The 24,744-nt window shown below is 41.9% G+C and overlaps 1 protein-coding gene across 1 annotated transcript in view; it reads right to left on the bottom strand.

The window, feature by feature from the left end:
- Positions 1-19,759, bottom strand: part of PLBD1 (phospholipase B domain containing 1) — a 56,257-nt gene extending 36,498 nt beyond the window's left edge. The window contains exons 1-2 of the mRNA XM_054591404.1: positions 19,416-19,759; positions 3,899-4,118 (exon numbers count right to left, since the gene is read on the bottom strand). Of these exons, the coding sequence (XP_054447379.1) occupies positions 3,899-4,118; positions 19,416-19,530 (335 nt within the window). The 5' untranslated portion in view covers positions 19,531-19,759. The remainder of the gene's footprint in view (positions 1-3,898; positions 4,119-19,415) is intronic.
- Positions 19,760-24,744: the final 4,985 nt, after the last annotated feature.

Raw genomic sequence — 24,744 nt, 5'->3', positions numbered from 1 at the left:
TGGCAGCCCTGCACTCCCACTCCTTGGGAGCGGCCTGAGCGGCTTTCCAAGCTGAGAGGAAAATGAGAAAAGATGGCTCTTTCTTGTGGCCTCTGGCTCAACCCGCGCCCCCGCTTCAGCTCAGGCTCACTCGCCCTTGCTCCAAGGCAGTGTCCTAGTGTGCGAGGTCAATTACACCTGGCAAAACACCACAAGTAACAGTCCCCAGCAGTATATTATAGGGTTTAACTTGATAAAATGATATTTGTGTATGAAGATGCTATTACTTTGCAGACAATTGCCCACGTGTAGCTGAAAACAAGCCATCAAACAAACAGAAAGCCTAGCCTGTGACTTGTACTCCTTCTCTGCTATTGGTTTTGTGGCCACAACCTCAGCCTCCAGATGGCTGACATTTACGCTCTTCTGCTTTGCTTCGGAGAATGCCAGGGACCTTTGCTCCGAGGGAGCCACACTGCCTCTCCCTGCTGAGACCAGACAGTGGCCTGTGCAGCCGTGGTGCTGCCAGCAGATAGTCCTTGCCGTGCCTTGGGTCCAGGAGTCAAAATCCAGGGAACATTCCAGCACCCGCTCTGCTCTGTCTCCCTGCTGGAGCTCGTCCCTGTGAGCCAAACTTCTCCACTCCATTTGGCGCATCTTCTTCTCTTGACACAAACTCTTGGGCATCGGAATGTGTAATAAGCCTTCATCTTCTGGGCCACATCAGAAGAGGAGGAAGGAAACTGATAGCCTCCTCTGTGTCTCCCCTTTGCCCCAACCCATTGACAGAGAGGTCTGTGTTAAGCAGCAGGGTCACATCCCACGAGTCTGAGCTTTAAGCTAGGCACAAAGCAGCTCCTTTAAATGCATGCTGTTTTGGAAATGCCCCTACTTATTTGACTTTTCAGGAATGCACTTAGAATGACAGCCCCTAAAAAGTAGCTTATGGGAAATGCCCCCTGCCTTTCTTATTTGAGAGAGAGAGAGAGAGAGAGAGAGAGAGAGACAAAGAGAGACAGAGAGGGTGAGAGACATCGGTTTGTTGTTCTACTTATTTAGGCACTCATTGGTTGACTCTTGTATGTGCCCTGACTGGAGATCCAACCCACCACCTTGGCATATCAGGGCGATGCTCTAACCAACTGAACTACCTGGCAAGGGAGGAAATGCCTTTCTAAGGAGAGTTCTGATTGTAATTCTTCCTCCTCTTCCTTCTCTTCTTTTCCCTTCCTTCCTGCCCCTTCTTCCTCCTCTTTCTTTTTCTTCTTCCTTCGCCCTCTTCAAATATACAAATGCTGACCTCTCTCTCCCTTCCAGCCCCTTCAGTTGTCTGTCATGCATCTTCCTGCTCACCAGCAACTCCTGTTCAATGAGGTATCTCAAAGTCTCTGCAAAGCAGTATTCCCTCAGACCCTTGGTACCACCTACACAGGAAGCCCATCCTTGCACAGCTAGGGAGAATTACCACAGTCATATAAATACAACACAAAGATAAACAGAGAGGCTATCTTTTAAATTCACGGGACCTCTGAGCACTCTGTGCTAGAAAGAGGACGACGACCATTGAATGGGTCTGCATCCAAGCCTTCCGCAGTACTGCCCCCATTTGCCTTTCTAAACCTGTTGCCCCCTGCTGGCTCAATCGAAGCCTCTACTCCTCCCTCTTTGTAAATGCAATGTACTCATTTCAGACTCTGGGCCTTTTTCAGCACTGTTCTGTTGCTTTCCGCCCAGAATGATTTCTTCCTTCTTCCCAGCCAAGCCAAATGGTTCTCATCTATCAAGTGCTGGACCCACAACTCACTCCTTCCACAAAGCCTTCTTTGACTGCTCTGGCCCACTGGGTGCCTTCCTCTTAGACTCCTATGGTACTTAGGATTACAGCCTTCTTTTCAGGTTGTTCTGTGCAGTGGAAATGCTGCCAAGGGTTTCCCAACTCTCCCTTAAGGACCAGCATTGGCTGAGACTGCGAGGCTGGTCTCTCTCTCACTCCTGACCACTCATCCATGGGCAGCTGCTACTGGTCTGATGGGAAGACTGATTCAGTTGCCAGATCTTCAAAATGGATCACACTATGCAGGAAGCTGTTTATTTGCTTTAATTGTAAAAGCCTGACTTATACATGTAGAATTTTCTTGGAAAAGACATGGCAAAAGCAAAGCAAACAAAGAAATGGTTACTGAATAGTAGCTAAGTGATTTATGTTTTTAAGAAATAAAATTTAAGTATTTTTTACTCTAAAATAAAAGTATTTAAAAAGTTATTAATAGAATGTCTCCTTTTTCTATGGATGTTCTTGGAAAATGGATAAAGGCAATCAAGGGTAGGTTAATGCTTTCTATTATGAATCAGGATGAAATGATAAAGTCATCCACAAAAGTAAAATCTTAAGACATGTTTTTCCTGAGACAGGAGAATATTGGAAGTGCCACCTTTGTCGGAAGCCTTCTCAGTCAAACTCCTGAGCTTTCTGTTAGGGACACCAATATTCAAGGCAGACATGCTTATCCTTACAACAGTCTCAGGATTAAAGCTTCTGTCTTCAAATCGCATAGTTTCCCTTAATAACCCATTATGTCTAGCACACATGAGTTCATCTAATATGCTTATATTTACACAACTTCAGTCCATATTATTTCTGCAGCCCTGGCGGGATAACTCGACTGGTTAGTACATTATCCCAATACACGAAGGTTGTAGGTTCAATCCCCAGTCAGGGCACATGTAAGAATCAACCAGTAAATGCGTGGGTGGGTGGAACAACAAATCGTTGCTTCTCTCTCTCGCTCTCAAATCAATCAGTCAATCAATCAATGAAAATTATTTCTCCAATTTTGCAACTCAGTTTAAATAATGCAATCAAATGAGTGGATACAAAAGTGGATAGAGATTTGGAGTAAAAGATAAACAGTTCAGATTTGTAGATATATAATACAGTCTTAAATATGTTTTTAATCTCGCTCAGTTTATAAAGTTTTATACATCTCTGACTAGTATACTATATGAAGGGGAATCCAATGGTAAGGTAACAAAAATTTGGTATAAAAATAAAAACAGGAATTTCTGGTTTAAATTTAAAAAGAGCAGCCAGAACTTAGTAACTAGTCATTCAACATCCGATATAATCTCCAGAATGCAGAAACTGATTAGGGTTGCACTGCGCTCGCTATGACTAAGGCGGTAACAGCACAAAATGAGGTTTGGTTAAACTGCACTCAACAATCTAGGTCACAGAGAATAAAAAAAAGGAAGCCAGCTCATCCAAACACTTTATATCAAAGAAGGAATGGCTTGATTAAATGGGTTGCCACTTTCTTTTCCTTAAAGAGTTTTTCTCTTAAAAGGATGAGTCCTGATTACATTATCATTAACTGCATTTTTGTTATTTTTATAAGACAAAGGAAGGATGTAATAATCAGTAACAGTAAAATGGGAAGGAACATTTATATTAGACATTAAAATTTCAATTTAAAACCTCTTTACCCACTCGAAAGTATTGTTCTAAGACTGTTGAAAATCAGTGCTGTTATGTTTTATTTTTAATTAATCTTCTCTACTTTGTAGTTCTCAAAGAGTCACTCCACCTCCCACATGTTTTCTGCTGGACAATAAATAACTAGTAGGATGAGACTGCTTAGCTGTCTCTTAAAAACAGTTCCAGGAAAGGCAAGATTTAAAAATGTCAGTGCCATGAGAGCTGGGCAGTGCCACAACGGGGCCTTTGTTCCATCTAGGCAGGTACTGACTAAGGGTTCAAATGGAATTCTGATGTTTCTATCATATGAGATATTAGTACAGCTACTAATGCACAGTAGTACAGCTATTAATGTACAATGCCAAGAAGACAAGGGCTACATCGTTGGACACAGAAAGAGACAGAGGTTGCCTGATAGTTCTCTACCATGACTGCGGTACTTACGGGGCAGTGAGGTAACCCTCCAAAAAGCCAGCCACAAACATGATGACCTCGTTGCTCAGCGACTGAGAACCATACCCCGCTCTGATCTCCAGGATACCCCAGCCTGTGGTGTTCATAGAGTCATTATAAAAGCCATAGGCGTCCCCGCTCTTGTCCAGTTCATTTTTGACATGTACTGTCTTTTCAGTAGGTATCCAGTATGCAGTTGCATAGTAGACTTCTGGAAGAAAGAAAAGGGAGTAATAATAGGATGCCATTCAACTGATTTGCTTATTCATTTTCTTCTATGTAACCACATTTGCTTTTTAAAGAATCCCATGCTATTAGAATTGGGAAATCTGCCACTATAGTTTGCTTTTGTTGCAAGTGGGGGAAAAACCAGACCCTTGATTAAGGGGTATGAGCCCATAGCAAAAATACAAGTTAAGTTTGTAGGGGTGTGGTTATAACATCACAGAGGTGGGTCTCTGAGCTCCGTCCTGAGAGATGGCATAGGGGCAAGGCCAGAGCTGGAGCCCTCGCCCACCTCCTCAATCAGCCACGGACAGGGCTCACGTCCCTGGTCAGCAAGGCCTTCCGTTCCCCTCAGCAGTGGGGTCAAAGCATTCATATTCTCTGGTTTCTTATCCTATTTCTCTTGCTTAATTCTTATATAACATTAGAGTCTTATTTTTCAGAAAAAAATAAAAACTATCACTTGTGACCCCCTCAAGTTCTTGATAATTTTGTGAATTTATCCTCACAAATCCTGTATTCATGTCCCTCTTCTTGTTCACTTCAATACCTCTACCCATGCATTCTCTGGACCCCACCCCTCTCATTTCTGTTAGGAACTTTGTTCCACCCTAACCCTTCCTGCTCCAGTTCCCTAAAGTTCTCTCCCTGCAGCGGCTCCTCCCCCTCTAGTAAATTAACAAGTTCTATTGTCATGCATGGATCAAAGCAAAGCAACCACAGAAGCTCTCTCTCTGGATCCTGTGAGCAGCTTTAGCTATGGCTGGAATCTCTCCCTTCGTAAAATTATTGCAAATGTTGTAGAGCACACTGTATCAGGGACTTCGCCAGGTGCTGGTGCCAGCGTTGTGACAATGACAAGTTCAGTTCCGGCCCCATCCATTTCACTCCCTCAGTTTCCTCACTTTGACCCATGGCCGGCGGGCATCCATTCCCGTCGTGCTGCTGCCGGCGCTGCTCTGGCTGCATCACGAATGAAATCCTTGAATCCCAATGTCACGTAAGTGTCTGAAAGTGTTTGACCTTGGTGACCACTTATTCTTAAAACTCTTTCCTCCCCTGCATCTGGGACAACACTCTCTTTTGAATTTCCTCCTCTTCTGACTGTCTTGTAGACCTAACAGCACACTTGATAACACCACCTGGATGATTTTATGAGCACTAAAAATTCAAAATATTCCAAACAAAACTCATATTCTCTTCCAACCCATCTTCTATCTTCTGCAGTCTCCATGATTTTTCAGCCTGAAACCCAAGTTTATGCAGGCTTTTTCTCTCTCTCCCATAACTCATGTTTAATCAAAACATCCTAAATATCTCTCCCGCCAGTCTTTAGCTTTCTGTTTCTATGCTAACTTCAGATATCACAATTGGCTTTACCTTTAAAGAGGCCTTTCAAGCCCATTGTTCATGCTCTGCCAGAGTGACCTTTCTAAAATACAAGACTGATTTGTTTACTTGACTACTGAAAATCTTTAACGGCTTTTATTGCCTAGAAATAAACTTCTTTAGCTTATACTATCTGTCTTCATGATCTGGATTCTGCCTACCTACCAGCTTCATCCACCACCCCACGCACTTTGTGATCTGGAAACCATTATATACCACTCCCCGACCTGCCATAAGCTGGGCCAACACCTCTGACTTGCATATGCTCTTTGGTGGAGTCATGAACAGCAACAGAAAAAAAGGAAAGTAATGCTTGTCAGTCTCTTCTCTTTCAGTTCTGTCCACATAACATGATTTTTAGCTTTGTTCCTTTCTCCAAAATGTTAGCATTTCTCATCCAGCATCTTAACTTCACTTTCCCTTCATTTTCCATTCCAGTAGCTCTGTTTGTTATAAACTTGGCTTGCTCTCAATCTAAGCACTCAAGGGCTGTGTTTTTATTGTTACAGGGACTACCAAGCTTCCCCTAATTTCCCTACCCCAAATAATAAACGTCTGCAAATCAGTGCTTTTTGACACTACTCTGTCTTCATGCATGAAAGTCTCTTATTCAGTCCTCATGGGAACTCAATGATAAAAATTTACTGCTAACAACCTGACCAATTTAACAGATGCTTTGAGAATTATGCCAAAATCTTTCTAGACTTCTGGCCAAGAGGAAGGTGTAGGTAGATATACTTTGCCTCCTCAAACAACCAAAAGAAGGACAACAACCAATTTAAAAACAAAAAATAACCAGGACTGCCAGAAAATCTAACTGTATGGAAGTCCAACAACCAAGGAGTTAAAAAAGAAACACTAATACAGTCTGGTAGGAGGGGCAGAGATGGGCAGTTGGTGGAGAAGATGCAGAACCCAGGGTTCCAGCACAAGAAAAGAAAGCCTCAAAACCTCTGGCTGTAAAAACCTGTGGGGTTTGTGGCAGCAAGAGAAACTCTCAGCCTCACAGAAGAGTTCATTGGAGAGACCCACAGGGTCCTAGAACATACACAAACCCACCCACCTGGGAAACAGCACCAGAAGGACCCAATTTGCTTGTGGTTAACAGGGGAAGTGACCGAAAGCTGGCTGAGAGCTGAGTAAGGGGCTTTGTTCCCTCTTTGACCCCTCCCCAACACACAGCATCGCAACACAGGGACCTGTGTTACCCTGCCCTGGTGAATATCAAAGGCTCCACCACTTCCAATGTAACAGGTGTGCTCAGATAAAGAAATATGGCCCAAATGAAAGAACAGATCAAAGCTCCAAAAACAGAACTAACCAACAAAGAGATAACCAACCTATCAGAGGCACAGTTCAAAACAAGGGTAATCAGGATGCTCACAGAAATGGTTGAGTATGGTTGCAAAGTGGAGGAAAAAGCAAAGGCTATGCAAAGTGAAATAAAGAAAAATATACAGGGAACCAACAGTGAAGGGAAGGAAACGGACTCAGATCAATGGTGTGCAGCAGAAGGAAGAGATAAACATTCAACCAGAACAGAATGAAGAAACAATTCAAAAAAATGAGGAGAGGCTTAGGAACCTCTGAGACAACTTTAAACATTCCAACATCCAAATCATAGGGGTGCCAGAAGGAGAAGAGAAAGAGCAAGAAACAGAAAACTTATTTGAAAAAATAATGAAGGACAACTTCCCCAAGCTGGTGAAGGAAATAAACTTACAGGAAGTCCAGAAAGCTCAGAGAGTTCCAAAGCAGTTGGACAGAAGGAAGCACACAGCAAGGCACATTGTAATTAAGTTACCAAATATTAAAGATAAAGAGAGAATCTTAAGAGAAGCAAGAGAAGAGGAGACAGTCACCTACAAAGGAGTTCCTACAAGACTATCAGCTTTCTCAAAAGAAATCTTACAGCAAGAAGGGGCTGGAAAGAAGTACTCAAAGTAATGAAAGGCAAAGACCTACATCCAAGATTACTCTATCCAGCAAAGCTATCATTGAGAATAGAAAGGCAGAAAAAGTGCTTCCCAGATAAGGTCAAGTTCATGGAGTTCATAATCACCAAGGCCTTATTATATAAAATGTTAAAGGGACTTATCTAAGAAAAAGAAGATCAAAAACTATGAACAGTAAAATGACAACAAACTCACAACTGTCAACAACTGAACCTAAAAAAACAAAAACAAAAGCAAACTAAGCAAACAACTAGAACAGGAACAGAATCACAGAAATGGAGATTGGAGGGGAGGGAGAGGGAGGAAAATGGGGGGAAGGGTACAGGGAATAAGAAGCATAAATAGTAGGTACAAAATAGGCAGGAGGAGGTTAAGAATAGTATAGGAAATGGAGAAGCCAAAGAATTTATATGTACAACCCATGGACATGAAATAAGGGGGTGGGAATCCTGGTGGGAAGGGAGGCTATAGGGCGGAAGGGGAAAAAATAGATAATTATGCCAAAATCTGAGTTTCTCAATTCACCCCTAATTGATGTCCTCTATTCCTCGATGTCTTTTCTATGTATCATCTCTTTCTGATTTTCCCAGTACTACACAATTTTTTTCTTAAATCCTTTAATAGCTTTTAAGCCATTATAAATTTTTTTAAAAATCTCCATGTCAAGAAGCAGATGATACAAAAAGTATAATAGCAAAAAGGTAGAAAAACATTACATAATTTGAACCCTAACCTAGCTGTATACAAGCTCTGGGAGGGCAGGGACTGCTCCTGCTTGCCACCACATATTCTGGACTCACTGCACCTGGCGCAATAATGTTTCTGTGAATCTAGTTTACTTGTGTGTTTTCTTGAAATGAAGGTGAAGTGTATCATAACATTCATAGAAGTTAGCCTAAAATAACTGAAGTAATTACAATATGTCTTCAAGTTCAGGTAAGAAGCCTAGAGAATGGTTCAGACGCACACGAGGCAAGTACTATGTATGGATATTTTCTCTAGAGTTGTGGAAATGGAGAATAAGATTTAAACATTTTTTTAACAGTAACATTCTCAAGATCAACACAGTTAATAAATATTTGTTGAATGAATGGGAATGTTACTTTACAAAAACAGGATTATTTTCCTGTATAAAGATGGAAGAAGCACATTTAAAATTTTAATTGTGTATTCTAATGTTTTCTATGAGTTAATTGTCTTCAGTTGAGGAAAATCAAGATGGCGGAGGAGTGAGTGGAAGTCACACTGACCTCCTCCCAGGACCAATCTGGAATTACAATTAAATTGTGGAGAAATCACCTGGAATGAACAACTGAACAATAGTGAGAGAGGAGCCTTAAAACCTTGGACAGACAGAAGAATCAGCTTTAGCGCAATCTAACTGGTGAGAAGTGCAGTAGAGATTCAGGAAGGTGGGCAGGGTGCCCACGGGTGGCAGCACCAGAAGGATATTGAAAGGGCCAGTTGGATCCCCCAAGAAGAGCGGGGTTTAAACCAAAAGCTGGGATCTCCAGCCTGCAGCACCAGAGCCCAAAAAGTACACAAATAACAGCCAGCTGCAAAAAGCGGCAGGGTTCCTCTCTGCCACAGACAGGCAGCTAGAGATGCAAAGAGCCATTTAAAGGGCCAACACATAAATTTTTGTTTGAAGCCACTTATCCTGGTCTCCTGCAAAGACAGGGGCAGAGTGGGCTAGAGACTGCTGAGGAGAGACCGGGGAAGGAGGCTTTGGGGAGAGAACTGAGAGAGTAGCCAGTAGGATCTCGGTGCTGACTCATCCCACATGCGGCTGCAGTTATCTTGCCCAGGCAGAGACTGCTCCCCTGAACAGCAGCAGTGTCAGAGAGCCCAATAGCCCCGCCCCCAGGTGGGATTCTGCCCCACCCTGTGCTGTCTAAAATGCCTGCTGAGTGCAGAGTGGCAGCCACCGCTAGTAGATCCCTGGCTAAAAGGGATGTAGAGTGGTCTAGAGACTGTGGAAGATGGATGCATATAGCCAAGGGAGTTGCCTGCACAAAGGAGCTTATTGTCTGCATGTCCTCACTTGTCCAGCAAACTGGCTGGCGAGGGAGGTGGAACGCCACTAATAGACAATGAGTGGTATTTATGTATAGCACTTCCTTGAGGGTTCTGAAGAACTGGCTAGCGTAACTAAGATACAATGTAAGGCATGTATGTCCCTGCAGTCTTGATAAATATCATGTAGTCTGGAGAACAGGTGGCTGTCAGGTCAGTTTGCATTGTTTGTATTGTTTAAGCTTGCTAATAAAACTGATGCTTTCCCTGGGCTCGGGGCTTAGTCGGTCACGTCTGCTAAGTCCCCTGCTGCTCATCACATTCAGTCTCCTGCCTTTTCGATTTGTTGTGGTACTGGTAACACAATAGGAGACACTTGAGGAGAGACTGGGGATGGCAGCTTTGGGGGGAGAACTGAGAGAGTGGCTGGCGGGATCCCTGTGCTGACTCCTCCCCCATATGGCAGCAACCCTCTTGATCAGGCAGAGGCCACTCCCCTGCATGGCAACAACGAGAGAGGACCCAATAACCCTGCCCCTCAGGAGGGACTCCACCCCACCCTGAGCTGTCTAAGGTGGCCTGCTGAGTACAGAGTGATTAGATTAACAGTGGAAGGAGACAGCCACAGACAGTAGATTTCTGGAAGTCTCGAACAGACTGCCTAAGGTCAGATGGGGTCAACATCTGATATCATCAGAGATAGGTCCAGAAAGAAAAAACAAACAAACAGTGGCCTGCTTCCATAGAAGTTCACACCACAAAGTCAGGAAATCAAGACAGATCAATTTAAGAAGCAGAAGCAAAAAACAAGAGTCTCACAAATAATGGGAAGACAAAGAAACACGCCCCAGTTGGAGGGAAAGGAGAAATCCCCACAAAGAGAACTAAATACAATAGAGGCAAGTAAACTATTAGATATTGAGTTCCAAACAATGGTTCTAAGGAAGCTCAATGAGGTCAGCGAGCTCAGAGAGAATTACAAAAACTACAGGAAGACTATGAGGAACACACTACAAACTATATCAGCATGAAAAAGGATATAGAAACCATCAATAAGAGACAAGAGGAAATGAAGAATACAATTTATGAATTGAAGAACACAGTAGAAGGAATCAAAAGCAGGCTAGATGAAGCTGAGGATCAAATCAGTGAGCTGAAAGAAAAGGTAAAAAAAAAAAACTCCCAGAAAGAGCAAGAAAATGAAAAAAGACTCAAAAAGAATGAAGAGGTATTGAGGGAAATGCAGGGCAACCTGAAATGTAATAATATCTGTATAATAGGGATACCAGAAGGAGAAGAAGAGGAGCAAGGGATAGAGAACCTGTTTGAAAAAGTAATGATGGAAAACTTCCCTAATTGGAGGACAGAAAAAGTCACACAAATCCAGGAAACACAGAGGGTCCCATCCAAGAGGAACCCAATGAGGCCCACTCCAAGACACATCATCATTAAAATGGCAAATATCCAAGACAAACAGAGAATCCTAAAGGCAGCAAGGGAGAAAGAAGTAGTAACATAGAAGAGAGCCCCAGTATGGCTAGCAGCTGACTTCTCAACAGAAACACTGCAACCCAGAAAAGAGTGGCAAGAAATAATCCAAGTCATGAAAAGCAAAGGCCTGCAAACAAGACTGCTCTTCTCAGCAAGGCTCTCAATTAAAATGGAGGGTGAAATAAGGAGTTTCCCAGACAAAAGAAAGCTAAAAGGATACACCTCCACCAAACCAGCATTGCAAGATATGCTAAAGGGACTGCTTTAAGATGAAGAAAAAGAGTCTATGAATACCTGGTTCCTTTCACAGTTGCCAATACTTGATATTACCAATACTTTTAATACATATTAATCTGATTGTGACAATGATGTGTTATTTTAACTGTTCCTTTATTATGTGTTGAAAATAAACCTGTTTTTGCATATTTCTTGCCTATTATTATTTTTAAAAAGCTTTAAATGACTTTTTTGTATTCTTTATCCATTTATTAAAGGTTTGTAGAATTTTTTTCCCTAAAAAAAGCTATTAACCCTTTCTTAAATATGTGGCAAATACTTTCCCATTCTATTCTTTGTCTTTTAACTTTTTTCTATCTATATTACTATATAGTCTTACATGTTTAATATAGTCATATTGTCAATATTTTATTTTATAGCTTCTGGGTTTGAATATTTTACTTTAGGGTAAGAAAAATATTGGTTTGCATTTTCTCCTAAAATTCCATAGATTCTCCATATTGATTTTTAACTCACCTGAATATTTGTTGTATAATATGTGAAATAGGGCTCTATATTTGTTTCATTTCAAGTAATAGTGGTCCATGTACCTTATTTGTTGAATAAGCCTTATTTTACCCATTGATTTGAAATATCATTTTAGTCATATATTACAACATTAGACAGGTATATACATTTGTTTCTAGAATGCTCATTGTATTTCCTTGATCTACTTGATTATTTCTGTGCTGGCATCATGTTGTTTTAGTTGCTGGGACTTTATAATGGTTTTAAATTTTTTAACATTTTATAATTGACTTTGACATTTAAAAAAATAAATAAAATCAATCTGCATTTAAGAAGGAAAGAAAGAAAGAAAGAGAAGAGAGAGAAAGAAAGATGGAACTCCTACCTTTTGCGACAACATGGATGGAACTGGAGAATATTATGCTAAGTGAAATAAGCCAGTTGGTGAAAGACAAATACCCTATGATCTCACCTATAAGTGGAATCTATTCAATAAAATAAACTAATGAACAAAATAAACCACATGCATGGAAACATGGAGCAGACTGAAAGTGACCAATGGGGATGGGGAAAGAGGACAATGGTGGAAAGAAGGGGAAGGAACTAAACAAAGAACATGCATGAATGAACCATGGTCATGGACAACAGAGTAGGAATTGACTGTGGGACCAGAAGGTGGGAGGTGGGATGGGTGGAGGGGGGCAAAGAGGAAAAAAATTGAGACAACTGTAATAGAATAAACATGACTTAAAAATTTTTAAAAAGTTGTCTTTGGTTGAAAAAATATTCCTAACTCTGTCTTAGAATTTGTTAAATGGTCATAAAGGACTTAAACAACTCTCTCATATTTGGAACCTAATTTTCTTAGCACCTCATTTATGGTAGAATGTGGTATTCAACCCCAAGCAATAAAATTTTGGCTAATATATTCAGTAAGCTAGAGAAAAAGAGAAAGAAACATGAGGGAGCAGAGGTTCTGAATATGTGAGAGAAAATGTGAAAAAATTAGGACTGCAATTTAATCTATTCAGATTGGGTTTAGCTAATAGTTCACTAATTCTGATCCTTGGATTGCTTTTCTCTTTTATGTCCGCTGAGCATAGTCTCTCATGATCTCTCTCTGAGCACTTGGCATTGCCTTCCCTTCTTCAAAATGGTTCTCAAAAAATTAATACTTGGTTTTTAGATTTCCTATGATGCTTCATCACAGTCACTAAGCAAATAACTGATTCATGAATGAACAATCTCCAGGGAACAAAATTATAAGTAGGAGTTTTAGCTCTCAATCACCACTGAAATCATATTATTTGGGGAAGTGTTCCCAGGGAACAGGAATATGGGACTGGTGGAATAGAATAGGGAATGAGGGAAAGCTAACTTAACAATGGATTCTGAGATGGTCCAAGGAAGTGTGTAGAATAAGTCTCTGAAGAAGACCCTGTATAAGGGATGGATCATTTATCCACCAGCTCCCACCTGGCACAAGTCAAAGATTGTCCCATGCAGTGTTAAATCCCTCACTCCCAGGTCTGCATGTGCTCCAGTGCCAATCATGTGGTTATGATTTCAGAGAAGCTCTGAGCCAGAGAGCAAGGGAATCCTGCAACTTCGCTGAGTGGAGGTGCCTCAGGTAACACCTGCATGGAGCTATTTAGAATAAAAGGCTCCATGCAGGTGAGAGGATGTGAGGTGCATAGTGTGTCTGACAAATTTGGTAAATAGAAAAGGATATAGCTTTTAAAAAGTTGCCCAAAGCAGCAAAACACTAGTGCAGAAAAATGTTATAGATTTGCCTGAAACTAAAATGATCCCTTTCCTTCTTCCCCTTGAAACAAACCTATTCTGCACCACCGGATTAAATCAGAGTTCTTGCCAAAAGTCCTACCAACAGAAAGTCAATTTAGCCCCATTCTAATTCATCTCTCTTAGCTCACTCCTCATCTAGATTACTTTTTTATTATGTGCATTTGTATGTATTTGGTCCAATAAATTTGATTATGAGGTCCTTGAAAATCAGGAAGAGATACTGCATATTTCATTATATCAACTTCCTTGGGTCTAACGCAATGCTTTATTGATTATGTGGCTGCCTCAATCACAAACTATTACACTAGCTGTGAAGGTCACACTTAGAGACAGATTTGTATCTAGCCTGTGGTATAATCATTCTTGATTTCTAATTGTGAAGGAGAATTTTGGTACCCTAGGTTTGCAAATGCTGGTTTGAATAACTTGATACTGCCTTATGTTGGAATTGTAATTGCATTTACAAGGCTGACAAATTTTAGAGCAAGCCTGTGCCTTTCAATCAATATTACAAATGAGGAAGAACAGTGAGAAGTGAGGAAAACTCCTTGGCGAATAGAGCAAGGAAACTGGCCCCATCCAGCACTCTGACCCATGTGCCTCCTTCTCCCTTGCAAGACCTGACCACTCCCTTAAGCATGAAGCCCTCAGGGCAAAGAGGTTCTGATCAGCATCAAATAATCTTAGGAACAAAGCCTTGGGTCTGTTGACCACAGGTACAGAGCTTGGTCAAATTAGAGAAAACATCTAGACCTCAGTTGTGTTTCAGCTCCAGGCCCAGAAAAGGAGCAAAACCAGGTAGAGCAATTCCATGGCTGACATCAGGACCAGATGCCATGACTAATGACCTCCTGCCCTAGCACCAGCCAATCAGTAGAGACCATGACCCTCAAATCACACACCTGAAAACCTGATGAGTGTTTTATTGAGATCCTCCTCTGAGACTTCTTAAATCCTCGCCTTCAGAAAACAGATAAAAACCCTTAAGGCAAGTGACCCAGTGAACGTGCTCTCTCTCTCTCTAAAGCATGCCCATGACTTGCCCTCACCCCCTTTTCAGGCATGTGCCGTTGCTTTCTTCCTCTTAAGCTCTAAGTACCCTTCTTTTGCCTCTGTAACTTGTTTCCTGAGTCCACATAGCCCAGATGACTCATTTATGCTACCTCTCTGACTTTTTAAGTAAACTTTCACTAGAGTTCTTGGTTCTAAATTTTTTCTTAGCTAAACTCAAGGACTGAGGTATAACATTCACCACTAACACAAACTACATAATAATATTAAGATTTTCTAGCCACATCTTAAAGCTATACTTTCAAAAGATCGTGGAATATAAGTTAGGAGCAACTGGAAAAGATTTTTTTTCTCCACTTAAAAAAAAAAAAAAGATGAAGCTTGAATGCATTAAAAGCCTTAAAACATTGAACAAAATAAATCCTTTGAGATTCATTCTATTATTGGTGTTGCTATCTCATTTGTAGTCTCAATAGGTAATGCTTTATAATTTGGAATTCAACAAAGCAAAAGACAACAGGTGACAAAAATAAAAACAATGCCTAAAGGTGTATGAAAACAAAAATTTCTGTTCGTCATGTCAGAACAAAGTCCTAAGATGAAATTCACATGATTCGTAGTTTATATATTATAAAAAATTATCACTATGAAAAAGATTTTTAAAATCTTCTACTTTGATTTAAAGACTGAAGGAAGATTCTTTTTAATTTTCTTCTGGAGAAAGTTTTTGATATTTGCTGTCAGACTGACATTTCCAAAAGGACCAGGAAACAAAGTTTAATAATACAAATGAATGGGCACTTCTCCCAGAGGCTGTATACATTTTTAGAAACAAACTGATACAGGGAGAATACAAGAACATGTTTGAGTTTAGAAAGGCCACTTCTTTTGGGTCTGACACACCAAGACAGTGGGGGTGCTCTATAGGAAGACTTAGTGAGGTTCAGAAAGACAGAAAAGAGTTGGGAAGTTCTAAAGCAGCCATGACTAAAGCAGTCAAGGTGATTTTAGTCAGACAGCTCTAATCCTGGAAAGCGACCAAAGAAACTGTTCACTCTTTTTTGAAATAGCTGCTTAATGTGTGTACTCCAAATCCCCAAAATGCTGGACCGTGCCTAAGGAAAAATCCTAGTTGTAGAAGCTATTACATTACAACACAGAGATGATTATCTGCCTTCTTGGTTGCTCAATCAAGAGATCCCTGATGCTTCTTCAAAGAAAAGTAACTTCAATGGCCAGTACTAAAGGTCATTGTGCAAATATGACACGAGTTCATTTACCCAAACCTAGATGGTATAACTTACTACACACCTAAGGTTATTATTCTGCAGGGGAGAAAAATAATTTTCCCTCCACTCTTCTGTGTTCTTGACTGAGCCATCCTAGAAATAAAATCCAGATTAAGAAGAGAAAAACAAAAATCTAATAACATGCATACCTCCTATATACATAGGAGAGACTCAGAAAAACTGAGTAATTCACCAAAATGGCTGAAGCAACCACCTTAAATACCATCTTCAGCAGAAGATGTTGGGGGTGGGGGATTCAGTTATGAAAGTTCCCAAGAAAAGCACAGTGTAACAAGGGTAAGGTTGTTATGCAGGTTTAAGTTATTGTCTCTGGCATTGATAAGTTTCTACAGGTAAGGTCATTTCTTCCTACTGGCGCAATAAGGAAGACAAATGGAGATTTCCCTTACAAATATAAATGCCTTTTAGAATGGGTCACTTCTACTTGGTTTTAAAACTTCTCCCATCAGCTGTTTCTTAAATTAACCAATCTAAAATAATCCTTATGCCAAAGAGACATGTTTTGGAGTGACAAATTCTGTGCCCCTACAGTTCTTACACTACAAACCTGTACAACACGTACTGTGCTGCACACTATGGGCAAGTGTAAGACAATAGTCTGTGTGATGCATTGCACTATGAGTTACAATGGGTACGATAGCCCTAGACAATAGGAATTTCTCACTTCCGCTATAATCCATGGGACCATCATTGTATATGCAGTTGAGTGAAATGTCATTGTGTGGCATATGATTACATATAGCCACGGCTGTATATATCCAGGTGCTGTTCCCACAACAACTTTATAAGATAGGTAGTATTATAATACCCATTTTACAGGTTAAGAAATTGAGGCATAGCGAGATTACATAATTTACTTAAAGCCACATAGTAAGTATTGGAGCCAGGATTCAAACAGAGGCAGTCTGGTTCCATGGTTTCTGTTTGCAGAATTCAGTACTACCTCTCTAACATGATACTTCAGAAAATGAAGAACAGCCATAGAGTGAATATATGGAGCAACCACCTCAGTGATTTGGAAATAAGAGTGTCTTCAGAGTTAAAGAAGCAATTGAGATTGGTCTCAACCAAAGGTTTGCTGAGTCACCTTAAGGAGACTGAAAGGCTCCCAGGACAGTAAACTCCTTGACAACTACATAAGGGTGTCACCAATCTCAAGAGGCCATCTGTTAGTCTCACACGGGCACTGGTGAGCCGAGGAAGCCTGGAAGAGGCAGTGTGCCCCAGTCGGGTCGATGCCAGGTGAGCACGGACGGTGGAGGAGTGCCCATGTGCTTCCTGGAGTGTCGGGTCCCGATGGGCAGCAGAGGACTCCGACCCTCACCCCAAGAATCCCTCATGTTCTCTATCCCATGTAGTTTCAGTGCAAGAACATGGCTGATGCAGGCTGCACAAATATCAAGTCTGTTTAAAATTAACAGCTGGTATTTTGGTGAATAGACTTGTGCGTTTATCAGGGTAAACTAGCTTCCTTCTATCTGATCAGCTCTGGAGCACAAGAAAGAATGAATCTCTGGAGCCCATCTCTGCAGGTGCAAGGGCCAATTGTGGAACCAGTTTTACCAAGGCTTCTACGCCATCTTACAAGTCTCTTGGCATCCAATCCATCCCTTCCTCTACTGACAACCTGACTTCACTCTACAGCTTAGGAAATTATATAAGGTATCCTTAAAACAATTATGGGCTTTCCAGTCTGGACAGATAAAGGCAATGCTATTACACATCTAAAGTTTGTAATAGTTTGAAAGATATGGCGAGGATGAATGTGCACTTGTTTGCCAATTTCTAGAGTAATTACAGTACAAAGTATTCTTTAAACATTGAAGAAGTTTTTTGTGTATAGAGAGATGCATCTTAGTGGATATAAAATTCATTCCAAGGAGACTGAAATGCATCCCCTTCAGTGTCTATCATGTACTGACTGAAGCAAGAAGTGGCAAAGACTACGTTCTCTGTCCTGAGTTTTGCAGTCTAAGAGGGCAAGACAAAGTGCCAAAAACCTGTGTTGGAAAACAGGTTAACATGTGCGGAACAAAGGAAACAAAGATTACATTTGTTGAAACAGCGTGGGCATCACTGGCTGTCCTTAGACGCCATGTTAAGAAGTCTTCATGGATTGCTGGGCGTAAAGTTGCCAGGAAGGCCAATGGCAGAAATATCCTCATTCTCTGCCTTGACTCTTGACTGCCCTGGCATGGTGCCAGCTTACTTATCATTTGGGGAACTCAGTTTAAGAAACAGTTCCTTGCCAGATATCTTCTTGAATAAACAGTGTCCCATCTTCACTCCTCAGGCTGCACCACCCTCATCTACAGAAACATTTATAACAATCCCAACAATCCAAAAGAACAGAAGAGGGAGAAAAGCGTCAGCCTGAGTTCCCGACACAAACACCCTTTCCATGTCTTGGGGACTCTAGCCAGTCCCAGGTCTGTGTGTGTGAACAGTCTCCTGGGCCTGAAAGGTGACACCAACACGGTGTCCACGGTCCTGGGAAGGGACAGAATGGGCTGGTAAATCTAGAGTCAGAAGCCTGGGGCTGCATCACTTTTGATCTCAGAAGCACAGGCAGCTTAAAAGACTGGAAAAATTGAATAGTAATATGCAGGCAAGTTACAAAAACTAAGGTCTTGGGGTCTGATGGAAGGTGATGTAACAAGAATCAGTACACTAGCTGGGGCAGGGGGATGCGCTCCTAAACTCCACCCTGTTCTGATGCCAGGTCAACACAGACAGGGGACTATGAGATTAAATAAAATCCTCTCTTTATATTACTTTTGAAGTCTTTCAAGTTTCTTTAATTACTGTTGATTGTATTCATTGGGAGCGAAAGTGCCAAATCCAACGTTGTCTTCTAGCTGTTTGGTTTTTGCAAAGGATACAGATAAGTGTCAATGCCTGTTGGAGATAAATCTTAATCCGCTAAAAAGGGAAGAGTTAAGTAAATGCCCTTTAGCATTTCACCTCTGCCTTCATATGCTCTTTATCTTTATGAAAAGTACTTAATCTCAAATTTCCTCATTTGTAGAATAGAGATAATAATGCTATTTAGATTATCCTATAGTGAGCATTATAGGCTAAAACATAAACCCCTTCAGCACAGTGCCTGACCCATATCAAGTTGACAATACCAGGTTGCATTTCTCACCTTTTTAAAACAGTAATTGACAATTAAGCGGCGGGGGGGGGGGGGCTGGGGGGAGGGACGGAGGGTGAGTGGCAGCCTGGAATCATACCTCCCTATGATGTGAATAAATACATTCAGATGTCCTTTGGCTGGCGCTTTGAGGACCAGCCGGGCCTCAGTAAGCCAAGTCCTGCAGAAGTGAACAAACTTGCCTGCCAAGAATTCTTTTTAAGTTCTCAGGAGCACACACCCCATGCCCTTCTTACAGGCCGTCCCAGAGCCACAATAGCGCTAAAGCGAACCCTGTCAGTCCCCCGCAGGAGCGCGTTCCTTGGCGGCCACCCAGAACCCGGACTCTTGCTGGAAGTTAACTTGGCGGGACCCGGGGCTCGGCGTGCGCGGGCGGGCAGCGCGGTGCCTCTCTCTCTGCTCACCTGCCAGGCTCGGCAGCACGGCGGCGGCCAACAGCAGCAGCAGCATGAGCGGCGGTGGAGGGGCCGAGGGCGCGGGCAGCCTGGGGAGGCGCCCGTCCGGGCTGCGGCGGGACATCGCTCTGCGGCCGCTACCTACGCTCGGCGGGACCAGGCGTCCGGCAGTGGCAGCTGCTGGAAGAGTGGTTCGTGGGCCGGCAGAGATGCGCCGCGTCTCAGAATTGGAGCGTCCTTAACTTCCCTCTTTCATTAGTTCTGCTCGTTCGGGGCTTTTGACAGCGAGGAAGCCTCACTTGGCCTTGGGAACAACCTTCGCCCAACGACGCCCAGTCTGAGAAAGGCGGGTCCTTTGTGACCCTCTATCGCGCAATGGGCGGGGCTGGGAAAGTTCCCCAGATGCACTTCTGGGATCGAACAACGTGGCATTACTTTCTCTGCTCGTCGGGCAGTTTGCAGCCCTAAATTTGAACAAATCGGTTCACGTCAACACCGCTAGCCTCAGTCTCCGGGGCCAGTCATTCCTCTGTGGCAGGTGGGTTGGGGGAAATGCATGGCCCTGCTTACACACAGTTTTGATTCTTTGCTATTCTGGAAAGATCTTCACAGGTCCTTTCTTCCCCAGGATTAGCGCCCCTCCGTCCCAGGCTGTTAAACCTAAATCCATTTGCTGCAGCAGCTCTAGACTCTTGATGCTTTGCTTTTCTCTTCATTTGCTGCAGCCACCACTAGACAGTGACTCAGACAGAGCTGTGAAGTCCCCATTCTGTGCAGAGTGAGTTGAAAGGTGACATTGTGAAGTAGGCAAAACTGTGCCTTGGATGACATTGTGAAGTTGGCAGAGGGTGCCGTAGGTGCCAGCGTCCAGCCTCGGCGGGTCTCAGGGTCCCCGAAGGAGAGACGGCGTCGGTGAAGAAACGGAGGGAGACAGTAGGGTGAGGTGCGGGAGGACAGCCAGACTTGGGAGTCTCGACTGACAGCTTTTAAGCTCAGAAACTTTATTTTTATAGGGATAAAACAAGGAACTGATACATGGTGTGATTACATCAAAGGTTATTACAAAAAATAGCACAGCGTAGTATAGGGAAACTTAAAAACAATCATTTTTAGTAAAAGTTACTTTGATTGGAAAAATATCATTGTTTGCAGATATAATAGTACTAGGCAAAGGTTATTCTGACCAGTAGGGCTATTCAGACATTCAAATAGAGTGAGAAGTACAGAATATTACCTCCTACTAAATGTCTATCAATAATTCTCAAAAATTAGCAAAGGTTAAGAGAAGTTCAATAGACAGAGCAGTTATTCTGTAAAAGTTACTTCTAAGCTTTTTGTGGCTACCTGCCTGGGGAGATGATTGATGTCTTTTCTGTTTTGTTTAAGTGCAGCTCTTGCATCATGGACAGTCTTTAGAACTATCCAAGGTCTTAGAAGGTTCAGCAGCCTTAGTGGCTATTCTGTGGAGGTTTAGCTTTAAGTCATACACAGAGAGGAGGATTTCCATGTATTTGTTCCCAAGTACTTAAGTCATAATACCTAACTAACTTCCCTGACCTTTTCACCCACATCTCTTCATTAATCCGTGCTCCTGCCCAGGGTACTGGAGGGGTAGTGGTCTCCATAATTCTGGGAGGTAGCGTCCCACCAGGGGGAATTCTCAGTAGAACTTTTTCTCCACTTCTCTGGCAGCTGGCCTGCCCAAAATCTAATATTAACTTTCCTGACAGGGGAAGTGAGAAGCAGCAAGGTGTGTCAAGGGCTTTTGCTCTGCAGTTAATAATTCTTTCTGGGCAGTATCTGAGGAATTGTACGGGTTTTGGGCAGTAGAATACAAGCACCAGAAAATCCCACTACCCACCATCATGCAAGGAGAGATGACCAAGAGATCCAGCCGTGGCTGCTTCTGCCTTGCAGATGCGCCTCATCTGGCTCGACTATGTCAAGGGTCACCTGCTGGCCGGCTCCTGACTCCTAGGTGACATTATGAAGTAGGCAAGAGGTATTTTATTCTCTCAATAAGCATTTATGGAGCCCATCTTGTGATCCAGGTGCCAGTGGTTTTACAAAGACAAGAGCATGACCTACCGCAGCTAAGAACGGACAAAGCCATATACCATATTTTTGCTGTTTTTAATGAGCACTTTTTTTGCCCAAATTTTTGAGGGAAAAATAAGGATGCACATTATACATGGGTAGGACTAATTCTGTATCGATATGCCTTGTATCTGTTCTTGTGTTTTGTAATTATTTGTTACATAACATGTCTTGTGCTATAATGCATTCAAAAATAAATGCTAAAATTCCCTTATAATACAAAAAACAAGTATCTAAATATAAATAAATAATTGAATTAAAAAATTAAAATGAAAGTGTTTTTTTTTTCCTGAGAGCTTGGGCCAAAAATGTGGGTGCACAGTACACACCGCAAAATATGGTAAATACACAGGTACTCGGAAGTTGCCATTAGTGTTGTAGTAGGGCTATACCGAAGGTACAGATGGGGCAAGCCACCACACAGCTGGTGGCCTGGGCACCCATTTTTCTCTCTTGGTCTTTCATTCAAACTTAATTGTAGTATTAAGGGGCAATGGAAAGGGAGAACAAGAGCCACCTTCCCTAGAGCAGGAAATACATTTGTAATTGTTAGAAAAGATACAGAACAATTACATCAAATCTCTGTTCAAATTATTAAACACAAGTCCTGAGTCATAATTTTGTTCAGGGACAGTACCTATCATGGTATGTAGGTAATAACATCATTAAAGAATGGAGTTGAGGACATTGTAAAAATAGCAAATTTTCTTTAAGTTATAAAAGTCAAGGAAAATGATGAACATTTCATTGTACTATGTTGGGAAGAGAACTGCGTTAGGACATCTAAGGAAGTTGTTCCACCCGAATATTGTAGTCACACTACCCTCTACCATCCCCCTCCACCTTACTAACTTTTCCAGTTCCAGGAGCCAAATGTTCAGATGCCATCATGTATATGAGAATGCCTGATGTTAACTATGAGACACTCATTCATCTATTACTTAGTCATCAAATATTTGTTGACGTTCATGTTCCAGGCATAGAGCAATAAACAAGACTAAGTCCCTGCCCTCATATAGCTTGCATTCTAGTGGGGGAAGCAAATTATATAAACAAATTAATGGGACCAGGATTTCTCAACCTCAACACTGTGACTATTTGGCCTACACAATTCTTTGTTGTGGGGGGTTATTCTATGTATCCCCTGGCCTTTATCATGAACTCTGGATACCAGGATGACTTCACTCCCAAGTTGTGACTATCAAAGATGTGTTCAGCAATTACCAAATGTTCCCCTGAAGGGAAAATTTGCCCTCAGTTGAGAATCACTGAATTTGATGATGCTACACCTTGCCTTCTTTAACTTGTGCAGGGTTTATATATCTGGAAGGAAATGAGCAGTGAAACTTATACCAAAGCTGAGAGGAGGACTAAAGACTGTGAAATGATTGTATTATTCCTGCAGTAAATGTGTGGTTTGGGGCTTACCGTCCATTACACTATTCCTAGTACCAATTTTTCGTAAATCTGGACTCTACTGGTTCAGTGAGTAAGGGGAGAGTATGTTCCTACCCAGAGACACAATAAGAGTTGCGCTGAACTGGAATTTGAAATTACCATCTGGTCTCTATTGGATTCCTCATCGGGGTTGGATAGGGAACTGGGCAAGAATAGGATTATAGTGTTGGTTAGTATGATCGAGCCTGACTATTGAATGGAAACAATACTGCTTCACAGAAGGAAAAGGGAACAGTAAAAGGAGCTCAGGGGAGTCCTTTGTAGCACCATGTCCTACTGAAATGGTTCACAAAAGTGGTGTCACCTCACATAGGTTGTACCGCCAGGGACTCAGGCTCCATACCCAATGGGTGAAGAGCCCCAACAAGCTGAAATGCTGCCACAAAGCCAAAGGAACATGGAAGGAAGGTGAAATCATGAATGTCTATAGCTGGGAGACCAGTTGTAGAAACAGACAGTGGCCTCTATACTTCTTTTCTTACAAAATTACTTCTTTTCTTTTCAGAATTTTATAGTTCCAAGATGAAATGTATATAAATTGGTTTTTTTTTCCAAAAGATATAATTAATTTAACATTCAAACACCAACTGATCTTTTAGAAGTTTTAGAATGTCCAATTTAAGGTTATTCTGTCTCCTTTGGACTAAATTCTTAGCATCATTTGCCTCCTCCTTTTCCTTTCCCCTTTTCCTTGTGGTTGATCTTAGTTTCAGGGGGCTTATGCATTGACCTGATAGTAGACAAAGGGCATCTACTTTGCGAGTCATTCTCTCTGCTTGGTGGCCTCTACTGAAGTGTAGCTTATCTCTCTGGTCCTTACTGGGGTGTGTAGGAATCCACTGTTGACACCTGTGGCTCTTGGCCTCAGGTCTAGATTCCTACACACTGTGTTAGTTGGGGTAATCTTAGTATTAACAAAAATTACAACAGAAATTAAAAGAGTTTTGTTCGTATATGATTTGCAAATCAAAGAGTGTAGCCTTCAGTATGAATTGAAGATATCCTCCAAGGTAGGGGGTGGGAAGAAGAACATAGTTTTGTTTTTGTGTTTGTTTTTTTAGATTTTATTTATTTATTTCTAGAGACAAGGGAAGGGAGGGAGATAGAGAGGCAGAGACATCAATGTGTAGTTGCCTCTCACACACCCCCAACCGCGGACCTGGCCCGTAACCCAGGCATGTGCCCTGACTGGGAATCCAACTGGTGACCTTTTGGTTCCCATGCCAGCACTCAATTCACTGAGCCACACCAGCCAGGGCAAGAACATAGTTTTAAAAGGAGAAGCATTGCTAGGGAAACAAGGTTATAAACTTATATCATTCATTTCTATTGGTGGGAGCAACTTCCTTTTTTAAAAAAATGTTATTGATTTTTAGAGGGGGATAGAGGGAGACATCAACTTGTTGTTACAGAGAGAGAAACATCAATCTGTTGTTCAACTTATTTATGCATTCATTGGCTGTTTTTTGTCCTGAAGAGGGATCAAATTTACAACCTTGGCGCATCGGGATGGTGCTCTAACTAACTGAGCTACATGGCTAGGGCTGAACTTTCAATGATAAGAACAATGGGTAACATACAATTAAGCATTTATTAGTGTCCTGATTTTGGTTTGGGTTCACAGAACAAAGACTTTTGGTCCAGCGGTTCCAGTATTGGGGATGTTGCTTATCAGCTGCACAGGGGATATAATTTATCAAGCAGTCCCATCAGTACAAGAGGACAGCTTGTCCTGCAGGTGCTTTTGGAGCCCAAGAGGGCAAAGCAATGCCTTGTAAGCACC

This window comes from Pteronotus mesoamericanus, unplaced genomic scaffold, assembly GCF_021234165.1.
Source record: "Pteronotus mesoamericanus isolate MK-2021 breed Mesoamerican mustached bat unplaced genomic scaffold, CSHL_Meso_final scaffold_21, whole genome shotgun sequence".
NCBI classification, from domain to species: Eukaryota; Metazoa; Chordata; class Mammalia; order Chiroptera; family Mormoopidae; genus Pteronotus; species Pteronotus mesoamericanus.
The sequence above is the reverse complement of the archived record's forward strand: the minus strand, read 5'-3'. Positions and strand labels throughout refer to the sequence as shown.